At 38.1% G+C, this 13204-nt stretch overlaps 1 protein-coding gene across 1 annotated transcript in view; it reads right to left on the bottom strand.

The window, feature by feature from the left end:
- The window catches only part of ZNF804B (zinc finger protein 804B), a gene marked incomplete at both ends in the record, with an annotated part of 199892 nt that overhangs the window by 4939 nt on the left and 181749 nt on the right, over nucleotides 1–13204 (bottom strand). Inside the window, one exon of the mRNA XM_083376835.1 lies at nucleotides 843–973. Within this exon, the coding sequence (XP_083232961.1) occupies nucleotides 843–973 (131 nt within the window). The remainder of the gene's footprint in view (nucleotides 1–842; nucleotides 974–13204) is intronic.

Here is a 13204-nt window from a genome sequence, read left to right as displayed (position 1 = left end):
TAGCTATTAAAAATTCCTAGACTATAAAAATCCATACAGTGAATCTAGGACCACAAATATAAGTGCCAAGATAATGCAAGAGTGAAACATTCAAATCTCATTTAGGAAGAGGTCTAACGTTTCTAAAAAATCTTTATCAAAAGGAACTGAATTAAATGATTACCCATCCCAAACAATGGGATATCTGGTCACTGTGACCATCACTTGGTCAAATCTGATTAGCTGTTTGAGCATCACCAAGGAGATAATCCTTGTCTGGATAAGAAAACAAGAAGAATTTTTTTTAAAAAAAATCAAAACATTTATTGGGAGGGGCAGCAAACAGGGACAGGAAGAGTAAAACATTGGTATCTTTGCATCTCTTTGACTTTGGTGGTTTTCTTACAAAGGTTTTATTACCAAACTGATGTTGTTATCCAGTTTGGTAATGAAACATCTGCAAATAAACCAGAAGCTCAGAAAGTTTCAAGGATACCACAGTTCAACTCTGAGCTACAAATATTCTTTTCTAAGAGCAAAACAATTTATTGTGGGAGAGGGAATATTTAGCCAGACTTCTTTATTTATGGCACTGAAAATGTTTATTCCAAAAAATTTATCACAGCACTATTAAAGTAATTTCATAGAGATTAGAGAGAGGATAAATAGTCCAACATTCAAATGCCAAGGAATTATTGCAGGGCTTCCAATTTTATTGTTTGTACAATAAGGATGTTGGCATGAAGGATGAAGAAAATTCTCTGTGTTATATGAAGTAGAAGTAAAGCCATGGAGATATCTCCTGGGACTATCATGGAAAAAAGAGACAAGATTAAAATGTAATATTAGTTCCAGAGACGCACCATTCTGACTGCTTCCGCAACTCAGCCAGCTGATGAAGTCGTCTGAGAGCTTTCTCCTGTTTCTTTTCATCTTTCCAGGATTTTGAAGCCACATTTCGTGCAAATTCCCTTTGTTTCAGCTCTTTCAATCTCTATGTGAGGAGAAAAAGGAATAAAAAGATGCATTTCTTAGCATGTTTTTGCAGTTCCAAGCACTCATAAATTCAGTCTGGAAATATATAAGATGCAAAGCTAATTCTATGCAAGTATAATTTAATAAATAAATTAGAACTTTAACAGATGGTATTATTTTTTGGGGGGGAATTTATCCTGACCTTAAATTGTATTTCTAACTATACTATGTAGAGCAGCATTTCTTAGCAATTTTAAGATATGTGGACTTAAATTTCCAGAATTCTGGGAGTTGAAATCAACATGTCTTACAGATGCCAAGGTCAAGAAACATTGAGAAGATAACAGGAACTCTGAAGGCTCTCAAAGCAATTACAAGATTCCAATGTGTTCTTCAGTGGAAGACCTGAATGTCAGAAACTAAAATTTCTATTTTCTTCACAGAGTTAAGTAAGTAAAAAAATTATTTATTTATTTATTTATTTTATTACATTTATATACCGCCCTTTCCCTGAGGACTCAGGGCGGTTTACAGGGAATTAAAAAACCAACAATACAAAAGTTAAAACCAATTTAAAAAAGATTAAACTTAACCCTGTGCAATTAAAACCCCAATTAAAATAAATTACTCCTCAGCCTGGGCCAGAGAGCTCGAAGAGCCAGGTCTTCAGGCCCCGGCGGAATGAACGGAGGTCGGGGGCAGTCCTCCGCTCCACTGGCAGCTGGTTCCAGAGGGCAGGTGCCCCACTGAGAAGGCCCTATCCCTGGGTGTAACCCGCCGGCAATCTCTTACCGGTGGGACCCTGAGCAGACCCTCCCTGTGGGAGCGCACTGGACGAAGGGCACTTGATGCTGGCAGCAGGTGTTCCCTCAAATACCCCAGACCCAAGCAATGTAGGGCTTTATAGGTAATGACCAGCACCTTGAATTTCACCCGGAGGGCAACCGGAAGCCAATGCAGCTCGCGGAGTAGAGGTGTTACGTGGGAGTATCGGGAGACCCCCATTACAACTCGCGCGGCCGCATTCTGCACCAGTTGAAGCCTCCGAGTGGTCCTCAAGGGCAGCCCCATGTAGAGAGCATTGCAGTAGTCCAAATGGGAGGTCATGAGTGCATGAGTAATTGTGCGTAGGGCATCTCGGTCCAGATAGGGACGCAACTGGTGCACCAGGCGAACCTGGGCAAAAGCCCCCCTGGTCACGGCTCCTATATGGTCTTCAAAATTGAGTCGTGAATCCAGGAGGACACCCAAGTTGTGAGCCCTATCAACGGGGGGTAACACCTCACCCCCCATCGTTAGAGATGGAATAGTCTGGTTGACCCGAGATGCCGATATGCACAGCCACTCAGTCTTGGTGGGATTGAGACGAAGCCTGTTTCTCCCCATCCAGACCTGGACCGCCTCCAGGCACCGGGACATCATGGCGAGGGCATCACTGGGTTGGTTCGGGGTGGAAAGAAAAAGTTGGGTATCATCAGTGTACTGATGATACCCCACCCCGAAACCACAAATGATCTCACCTTCATATAGATGTTGAACAGGAGGGGTGAGAGAACTGACCCCTGAGGAACTCCACAAAAGAGAGGCCTCGGGGCGGATCTCTGCCCTCCCGTCAACACCGACTGCGAGCGGCCCAGGAGATAGGAGGAGAACCACCGTAAAACGGTGCCTCCCACTCCCAACCCCCTGAGACGCCGCAGCAGGATACCATGGTTGATGGTATTGAAAGCTGCTGAGAGATCTAATAGGACCTAGCCCTCCAGAGATCATTCACCAGCGCGACCAATGCCGTCTCCGTGCTGTGTCCGGGTCTGAAACCCGATTGGTACAGGTCCAGATAATCAGTTTCCTCCAGGAACAGAGGAAGCTGATGCACCACCACACTCTCAACAACCTTCGCCAAAAAGCGAAGGTTGGAGACTGGACGATAGTTATTTAAAACAGCTGGGTCCAAAGCAGGCTTCTTGAGGAGGGGTCTCACCACCGCCTCCTTCAAGGTGGCAGGGAAGACACCCTCCTTCAAAGAAGCAGTTATTACTGCATGGAACCAGCCTCGTGTCCCCTTCCGGGTCGTATAAGCTAGCCAGGAGGGGCACGGATCCAACAAACAGGTGGTGGTGCTCAGTCTCCCCATGATCCTGTCCACATCATCAGGGGAAACAGGGTCGAACTCAGTCCAGATAACATGCTCAAGACCGCCCGATTCCTCCACATCAGACTCTGCCCAGTCAGAGTCCAGACCGGTCCGGATCTGAGCGATTTTGTCCACCAGATGATGACTAAGCTCCTCGGCTCGTCCCCACAAAGGATCCTCTCTCACTTCCTGGTTAAGGAGGGAGCGAGTTACCCTAAACAGGGCAGCCGGGCGATTATCTGCGGACGCGATAAGGGCAGCAAAGTAGTTAGACTTCGCCATCCTTATCGCCGCAAGATAAGACCTTATAAAGGTTCTTAACTGCAATCGGTCAGATTCGGATCGGCTGGACCTCCAACCGCTCTCTAGACCTCGTCTCTGACGCTTCATCTCCCAGAGCTCCACAGAGAACCATGCGGCCCAACGGGATCTGCGCTGGGTCAGAGGTCGCAAGGGTACAACGCAGTCAAGTGCCCCGGCGGCCGCCGTTTCCCAAGCATCCACCAGAGCATCGACTGGGCTGTGGGTAAGGGTGATGGGTATAGGCCCAAGCGCCCTCTGGAACCGTTCCGGGTCCATTAGGTGCCTGGGGCAGAACCACCTGGTCGGTTCCGCCGCCCAGCGGCGGGGGGTGGCATAACGGAAAACCAGCGGCAGGAGGTAATTATCTGACCATGACAGGGGGGTGATGGTCGGTGAACCCCCTCCCAGATCATCCAACCATTGTCCAGATAGGAACACCAGGTCGAGAGTATGAACTCCCACATGAGTCGGGCCCTCAATAACTTGGGTCAGGCCCATGGCCGTCATGGAGGCCATGAACTCCCGATCTAACTCAGACGACCCTCCCAGTGACGGCAGGTTGAAGTCACCCAGGACAATAAGCCTGGGGAACTCCACCGCCAGCCCTGAGAGAGTGTCGAGCAGCTCGGGCAGGGCTGTTGCCACACAGCCGAATGCCAAATGTAGAGGTTCTTTCCTTAAATATACATAAAGTAAGCAGTGGGCATCATAAGAATGTGAGGCTTGTAACCGGACATGTGATCACAATTCTGGTGCTCTGCAACTAGCATGTATTTATGACTGTTGCATTGTCCCAGGATCACCATTTGTGACTTTCCTAGCTGATTTTGATGAGCAAAGTCAATGGAAGAAGCCAGATTTACTTAACAACTGTATGATTCATTTAACAACTGGGACAAAAAAGGTCATAAAATGGGGTGCAATTCACTTAAATATGTCCTGCTGAGTAACAAAAAATTTGGGCTCAACTGTGATTGTATGTTGAGATCTACTTGTATATATGGATATAAAATACACACATACACTTCCATATTTTATGCTACCAGACACCTTATGGTTATTTCCATCCTTTAGCCTAGTTTTTTCAAACTTTATTCCACAAAACCTGAAGTCTCTTGAGAACTGAAGAGGAAAAGAAAAGAAAATCACTCAAACACAGCCAATTGTCTGTCACTAGAGCTTTGTCTCTTGATCAGGGTTTCCAGGAAACATTATGCAGCCTGAAAAGCTAGAAACTTCCTGCTTTGGCCAACAATCAATTGCCATATAATTGTTTATGATACTAAGTACATGGCTGTACTTAGAACAGCTTGACTGAATACAACTCAAGAAATACATTGCATTGTTGGAAATGTACTCACCTTTAGAGTTAACTAAAAATAGCTTAAAACAACAACAGTTACTGTATATCTATTTGAAATACAGCACATGCAAACAAAATATACAACAATAGCATCTGGATTTGTGCTTAGTCTATAGGCAGCAAGCCAACACTGTTCAACAAGATTAAAATACTTGTGCTCATTCATATGGATGCTCAACCAAGAGAAGGAACTTGAGAATTAACATAGCTCTAAGTGTGCAATTACATTTTACATGCTATTAGGGTACCTAACTGGGTGGATAAATCTTGTCAAATGTGCTAAAGTATGATTTATTTTATAGAATCCCACTGCTTGTACTTTGGCTCTTATAAATAAGAATAGCAAGATGTTTGCAGAAAGAACTATTGTATAAGATTAGCTGTAAAGACATCTGAATCCTATCAGTCTGTGGCCTTATCTTAGCAATATTAAACCACAAGAATATTACTGATGCTTAATTCAATATCATATTGCCAGAGTTGGAGTCCATTAGTACATTCAAAAGAGCAGTAGTATACAGAAAATCATACCGGGAAAGGAATGTGTTCACAGGCAGGCTAGCTGATACCAAGGGTTAAGTATCTTTGTGAATGAGCTGGGATCATTTTGTAGGTCCTATTAGCAAAAGTTTCATTTTAAATAAATACCCTAGTTTTTGTATATATAACGATTTCAAGGTATTTTTGGAATATACCGTGCTGTGTTTACATGATGAACACAGTATATTAGATGTGCAGATACAAAACAAAAATTTCTTTTTCTAACTAAGCAGAAATCTCAAGCATAAAATGCATAAGGTAAAATTATTAAAAAGCATAATTGGGATGTATTACTGAAGCATACAGTATTAGCCATCTAAGCAATCAGTGAGGAGAACAGTGGAGAAATTCCTTTTACCATGGTAACTGATATTCTAAAAATAACTTTGAAAGCTTTTTACTTTTCAGGATTAAATGTATGAGAAAAGTAACTTTAACTTAAACCAATACATTTTGATTTGTTTTAAATAACCACAGTAATAATAATATATTTACCTAAAGGGAGGAAAATACTAAATTAAAGATGATCCTTTCAAAAAAGAAAAAAATAGTGTGGACAGACAGCACCCTCCCCCTAAAGAAAGAAATATTTTGGGGAATATTAAAAAGGCAGAATATTATGTTTTCCCAAAGGAATAAAGGAGAAGATTGTAAAAAGGCAGAAACTTCTCCATCCCCCCACCCCGGCCAGAAACCCAGGCAGAGGCCAGCGCTGTAGAAATGCAAATTTGGTAATCCTTTCGGAAAGACTGGAGCCAGGAAGCTTGGAGCTGATAGGATTAGAAAGACAAAGATCCCTAGAACCAAAAACCCCACACACCCCAAAAATCCAATATGGGACATAGCCATCAGCCACAGTGCCAGGGAAGCAGGAAATGACCTTTAGTATATAATAGGACAAAACCACCACCATTAGAATACCAGGATGGCACACTGAACCTCAGGTCAAAGTTCAGGCCACAGGAACAACGCATAACACAAAAGCTCAAGGAGGTATAAAAACCCACCACTCCCTACTCCATATGGTCAGCTTTCCCAGAGTCACATTTTTGTCTGGCTCTGCTCTTCAATAAGCTACAACCTTCTTTCTAAACTAAGAAAGTATCAGCATTCTATGTGCCTTGATAGTGATCAGGCTGGTCACATGATCATAGAAATGTCTTCAGACAATGCTGTCTCCCTTGGCTAAAATATGGGATGAGCATGTCCCCTAGAATCAGACATGACTGGACAAGGGAAACTTTTACTTTTACCTTTTTACATACACACAAACACACACACACACACACACATTAAGAGAGAGTCAAAATTTTATGCAATGTTCAACTTTCCCACTTTATCACCTCAAAGGGGAATTCCTGGGAATTATCTTTCTAGCAAATATTTGCATGTACATATATATACTTATCTACCAGGAGCCATACACAGTATGCCATAAGAGCAAGATAATGTATTTTTATCTCTTGGTCTTTTGGTCAGTTGATTTATCTATATTTTCATCTTGGATGCCACTTGCACCCTTTCCTTAACTGGTAAACTCTTCAGACAATTACATATGCCTTTCTCATATCATGGCTGGATTATTACAATACACTCTCTATGGAACTCCCCCTGAGGACCATTTGGAAACTGCAGCTGAAGCACAATCCCATGGCACACATAGTAAGAGTTGTTTCTCATGTCACCATTGCTACATGAGATGTATTGGTTGCCATTTGGCTTCTGGGTGCAATTCAAGACCTGGATCCGGATGGCCCCCGACCGTCGCTCCTTCCAACGCGATCTAAAAACCTATTTATTTGAACAAACCAGCCTGGTCTGATGGGTTCGGGGTTTGGGTTTGGGTTTTAACATAGCTTTTAACTATTGTATTATATCGGGCATAATTATTTAATCTTTTTTAACTTTTGTATTTTGTATTTTGATATATATTGCCCTGTACACCACCCTGAGTCCTTTGGGAGAAGAGAGGTATAAAAATTTAATAAATATAAATAAATATAAATATTACTTATAAAGCCTTTTGTGGCATAGAGGCTGGATATCTGAAGGACTGCTAATCTCTAATTGTTTCTCTCTGCCCACTATCTTCTGGCAGAATGGATGCTTTTCATATCCTTTTTTTATCAAATATTACCATCCTACAGAGGAAATATGCTTTCTTTGCTGGCCATCTCTCCCCCAAAACAGCATGTTTCCAAAGACAGCAATAGCACTTAGACTTATATACCATTTCACAGTGCTTCACAGCCCTCTCTAAGTGGGTCCTTATTTTACAGACCTTGGAAGAATGGAAGGTGGAATCAACCTTGAGCTGGTCAGTATCAAACTCCTGGCAGTCAGCAGAATTAGCCCGAATTACTGCGTTCTAACCACTGCACCACCACGGCTGTCACGGATATGAACAGCATCTCTCTCATCTAAAGTTCCAAAAAGCCCTTAAGACTTGACTTTAATATGTTTGAGAGTTGCTTTGGCTCTTTGCATTGTTTTTATGTTTTTAACTGTTTTTATTGACCTTGGATTTTTAAAAGCCGTCTACAGTCTACAATAGATATAACAAATTTAAACAATTTGTTGAAGTAATGATTACTAATTAATTGCCTCCAAACATAAAATTTATAAAGTTAACTGATCTTGCAATTCCGTATGCCAACCAGCTATTTTCTCTTTCTCCGCACATGAACACAATCTCCTCTTCCTTGCAACTGAAACAAAAATGAAAACAACAGAACATGAGATACATAAAAGGTGCAGCAGCAATGGAAAGAAAACATGGACGTGTTTTTTTTAATTGTGGTTTTACATTATTATTTATTGTTTTAGCTCGGGCCCTGTATTTAATTCTCTTTTTAATTTTTGTACTTTGTATTTTATATGTGCCCTGTTCACCACCCTGAGTCCTTCGGGAGAAGGGCGGTATATAAATATAATAAACTTAAACTTAAAAGAAAACAAAGAAAAAATAGCTGGACACAAAAAAGAGAAAATGACCAAAACTGTGTTTAGCTATCACAAAAATAAATAGATGGTAGAAAAGCAGACTTTCAGAAACAATGATAAATCTTTAAAATTAACTTTACTTTTGGGCAAAAGTCTCTGTTGCCATTTTCATCACCCATTCTCTTGTCATCAGCAAATATAAGATTCAGAAACGTTAACTCTGTGAGGGTGAGGACATTTTCACATCAGGCAGATATTTATTATTTATTTATTAAATGTAAATGGCACCCTTCCTGATTGGATATGACTTCTAAGTGGCTTACAAGCAAGTAGAAGCCACAAGATAAAACCTTAAAAGAATAAATATTAATATTAAAATTGACAAAAGATTGCACAGAGGTGGAGGTGCAGTTTTACCTCATTTCATTAACCACCTCCAGTGTGACGGGCCGCATCGAGGCCTCAGACCAACTTGGACAGCAAAACCCTGATGTTAGCATGAAAAGCTAATTATAAACACGTATCTGGTTGTAATCTAGTGATTATAACATGTAGGGTATTGTGACAGTGTGCCAAATTGCTTCATCAAATGCCTAAATTCCTTTGAATGGATTCTTCACTGTTGCAAAGGAAAGACTGGATAGTCTGATTCCATGTGGTCAAGATTTATTATATTGTTTTAAAAGCCAGATTAATTTTCATTTATCAATCAATCAGAATAGAGCTGGAAAGGACTTGGAGGCTTTCTAATCCAACCCCCTGCTCAAGCAAGTGATTATCCAGTGTCTTCTTAGAAACCTCCAGTGATGAAGCATCCACAACTTCTGACAGCAAGCTGTTCCACTGGTTAATTATTCTCACTCTTAGGAAGTTTTTCCTTAGTTCCATGTTGCTTCTCTTCTTGATTGGTTTTCATCCATTGTTTCTTGCCTTTAGTGCTTTGGAAAATAAGTTGACCCTTTCCTCTTTGTGGCAGCCTCTCAGATACTGGAATACTGCTATCATGTCCCCCTCTAGTCCTTTGCAATAATCATTATTATTGTATGTTAGGTTTTTTTTAAGTTTTTTCATTTTTTATATTTTTCTTCTTTTTTGCTGCAGTTGCATTAAATCAGTATTTTTTTTTGTAAAAAGTGACAGTGATGTTGTGCATTGACCCAAATTTAAACGACTGAAGAGATTATTGAGAGCATGCAATGGTTGCAACCTCTTGAAGAAGAGGCATGGGCATGGGGAAAAATGCAGCATCTTCAAAAAGTGCTATTCCTACTGATTTAGGCATTTTTGCCTTTGAATCTGCCCAAAATGAAAATTTATCCAATTTATTCAATTACTCTGCTCTGCTCTTCAATAAGCTACAACCTTCTTTTATTCAATTACTCGGTTTCTTGACATGCCTCTAAAAAAATGGCCTACCTAAAGGATGGACTGAGTATATTATTGTCTAGTTAAAAGTAAATGAGTTGCTGTATCAATTAGTATATCTTTTGGGTTTCAGCATATTCTTGTTTTTGACTATAATTCCCTACTGCTAATTTCTAAATTTCTAAAATTTCTAAAATCCTAGAAACATTTCTTAAATTAGGCACTATAGTATGAAAATTGTCAGTAAATTATTTTAAGTCTACAGCCAGTTGCCCTACTGATTATTCAACCTTCTTAACTTCTTTCACATTTTTTTTGTCCCTGCAAATCCTTCGTCCATTTTCTTTTTAACTATTGCAATAATCTTTTTACCAAACTATTCAAGACTTTTTTGCAATAATTCTGGTGAAATTCCCTAATCTTTAAGTTGTTTGTGTCCTTCTCCAGATTTATCAGCTGTTCTTGAGGTTTCCATAATGAGAAACTGAAAGTCTGCTAATTATTATGGTAAGTAGTAGGCTTTTTTTTTTACAGTTTCACCTTTAGCTGACATTATTGTCTTTTTGTTTTGTAATAAACCAGCAACAGTAAAGACAAGTCTATTAGTCTAATTAATGTATCAAGGAAAAATCTTGTGGTTTTTTAAAATCACTTCCCCTTTATCTGTTTAAAACTTTCTTAGATTACAATTTTATTAAGCTATTTGCTTTTAAATTAAAATCCTTTAAGATTGTGGATTTTCTCCCTCTACTTTTTTTTCAAAAAGAAAGCATTAATTGAAAGTCTTTAATCCTCAGTAGTATTTCAGATATCTCCTTTAGGTTGTAAAGATTTTAAGTCATAAAGCATTTAAGAAAGTGAAGCTTTTGCTGGTCTAATGACTATTAAAGTAGCACAGCAGTTAAGTGTGTGGCTGCCAAGCCATTCAACTCCTGATCAGCCCCAAAGAAACTGAATTCCTATATTCTCCTCATGAAGAGCAATTTAAGGAGTAGCTCTTCCAGAGTTTAATGATTTCTCCTTATTCCCAGAAAGATTTTCCTCAGCCAGAAACTGACTTCTGGCTGGCAGTTCAGAACCCCCAGTGCTATCTCACTTGTGAAGCTGTTCATGTTCTAACCTGACATCAGTCCTCTCCTGCATTATCATTTTTTTTAAAAATAATTTAACTGCATACCACCACCCCCAACATTTTGAATACAAATTACTAGTGATAAATTCTAATTTATATTGCTGGAATGTATTAGGTTATATTACCTTTGGCCAAGCTTGGGTTCCTAGAGAAAAGTGGATTTTATTAGGATTATATAGAGGTAAGAAAGCATCTACAGTGAATATGAAATAGGGGAATATTTAAAAGATAAGTTTTAGAAACCAGTTGATTTCCAAAGAATTTATAATCTGACATTTATATTTGTTGACAGAAATGCATTTTTTAAATGTACATTTCTTTTTAATTTGCTGCCCTGGATTAATTAGCTTCTAAATGGGCTTTTAATCTTTTAATTGTTCCTTGAAAATTTGTGTGTAGAAAATATTATTTGAATAAGCATAACATGTTTTCCCCCAGGGTATGCAACCTTCCTTGTAAGCAAGAATTTTAATTACTTGTGATTAAAAGGAAAAATTTTTGAGTTTAAATCTCAAAACAGAACTATGATCTCCTTAAAATATTCATTGATGCAGATTCAACATGCTGATGATTTAATATCTTTTGTGGGCAGGGGAACTAAAATAGCATTATTTTGAAATACAAGGGAAAATTAGGGGTTATATTCTTTTTAAGTTGTTATTTTATTTTAGAAACAAATTGTCCTTAAAGATAATGTTCATATTTTTGCTGCCTGGAAACCCCTTCTGGATTTTTTGCATAAAAGATAAAAGTGAATTTATGATTTTGATTATTAGACAGGATAGATATATAGAAAGAAGAAAATTATGTTGTAACATAGAATAAAAGGTTATAATTGTTGTACTTATAACTGCTTTAGAGAAATTGGGAAGCCATTTCTTTGTATCTTTTTCTTTCTTTTCTATTTTTTTCCTTTTTCACTTTTAGCTTTCTTTCTGATTTTTTTCTTTTTCTTACTTTATATTAGTTCATTGTTCTTTATTTTGTTTTAATTTACACACACACACACACACAATGTTCTTGTTATTTTAAACATTATTGTTATATTTCAGGAATGACATAATGAAATTATACAAACTATGAAAATGGTAATATACGGAAAAGCAGAATATCTATTTTCTTTAGTGGATAAATGCAGGTGTCTTTTTTTCTAACTAACATTATTTATTTTAAAGAGCTTTTCCTATTCAAAAGATAATATCCTGATCTCGAAAATCCCTAGAACATAAAATTATATCCAAATGCTCACTTGCAATTTTTCAGTTGAAGGTGCTCAAGCAGTTTTTATGCTCACAAAGCTTCATGTTCTTCCTCCGGCCAATTACTGAAAACTAGAGACAGCATTTTTAGCAGACATAGTTTTTCATCCCTTCTTCTTGCAAAGAAGTTAACCTGATTACAGCTGCTTGAGGATCAAATCACTGATATCGGGGAAACTTGGTATGTCTTGAATTTATCATAAAATATTCTATGTGTACCAATAGTTTGTAGGGTGATAGATGGATAACATCTCCTCCTCACTTGCCACCCCCAAAATTGATGTTTTTTATGTATCTACTAAATTTATATGTTGCCCATATGAGTATGCAAAGTGACTCTGGGCAGCTGAATGTTATAATTGAAGTGAACTGACCTGAACTTTTGGATTCACATTGTTGTTGTTGTTGTTGTTGTTGTTGTTACAGTTCATGAGTACAAACCTAAGGATATCTTTTTTTTATATTGAAGACTTTTATAAAAGTTACAATATAAACCCCAAAACAAACCCCCCTCCCTCCCCCACTTCCCAGAGCTGAGTACAGGGTTACAAATATAATAATCATAATCTAACTAACAATAACCAACTATGTAAATAACCAAGTCCATAATACACTTTAACTCCCCTTTAACATAAATATAAACAGATTAAAAGTAAACATAATAATAATAAAAACATAAACAAATTAATATCCTAATTATTAAACAATACAATATCCAAATTGTTAAACAATACTACTACTACTACTACTACTACTACTACTACTACTACTACTAATAATAATAATAATAATAATAATATCATATAATTAAAACTAATAAAAATTCCATTATAATAAACTATTAATAATAATAATACTCTAAAATTTACTCATAGGCTAAATGGAACTTTTTAGTCCCATATTTATTCTGAATATAATCTATCCATCTTCTCCAGACCAAAATGTATCTTTCTTGTGAATGATCCTTCAAATAAGCAGAAATCTTAGCCATTTCTGCTAAATTTGACACTTTAAGCGTCCATTCTTCTACAGTAGTCAAGCAATCCTTCTTCCAATATTGCCCTACCAATAACCTTGCAGCTGTTATCAAATTCAACATCAAGTTAGTTTCTTTAGTATCACAATCTGTAATAACACCCAATAACAATAATTGTGGAGTAAACTTTATCTTTCTCTTGAAAATCTTTTGATGTCCCACCAAATCTTAATCC

Source organism: Vipera ursinii (genome assembly GCF_947247035.1).
Source record: "Vipera ursinii genome assembly, chromosome: Z".
NCBI lineage: Eukaryota > Metazoa > Chordata > Lepidosauria > Squamata > Viperidae > Vipera > Vipera ursinii.
Note: the sequence above shows the minus strand (reverse complement) of the source record. Positions and strands in the feature narration are given on the sequence as shown.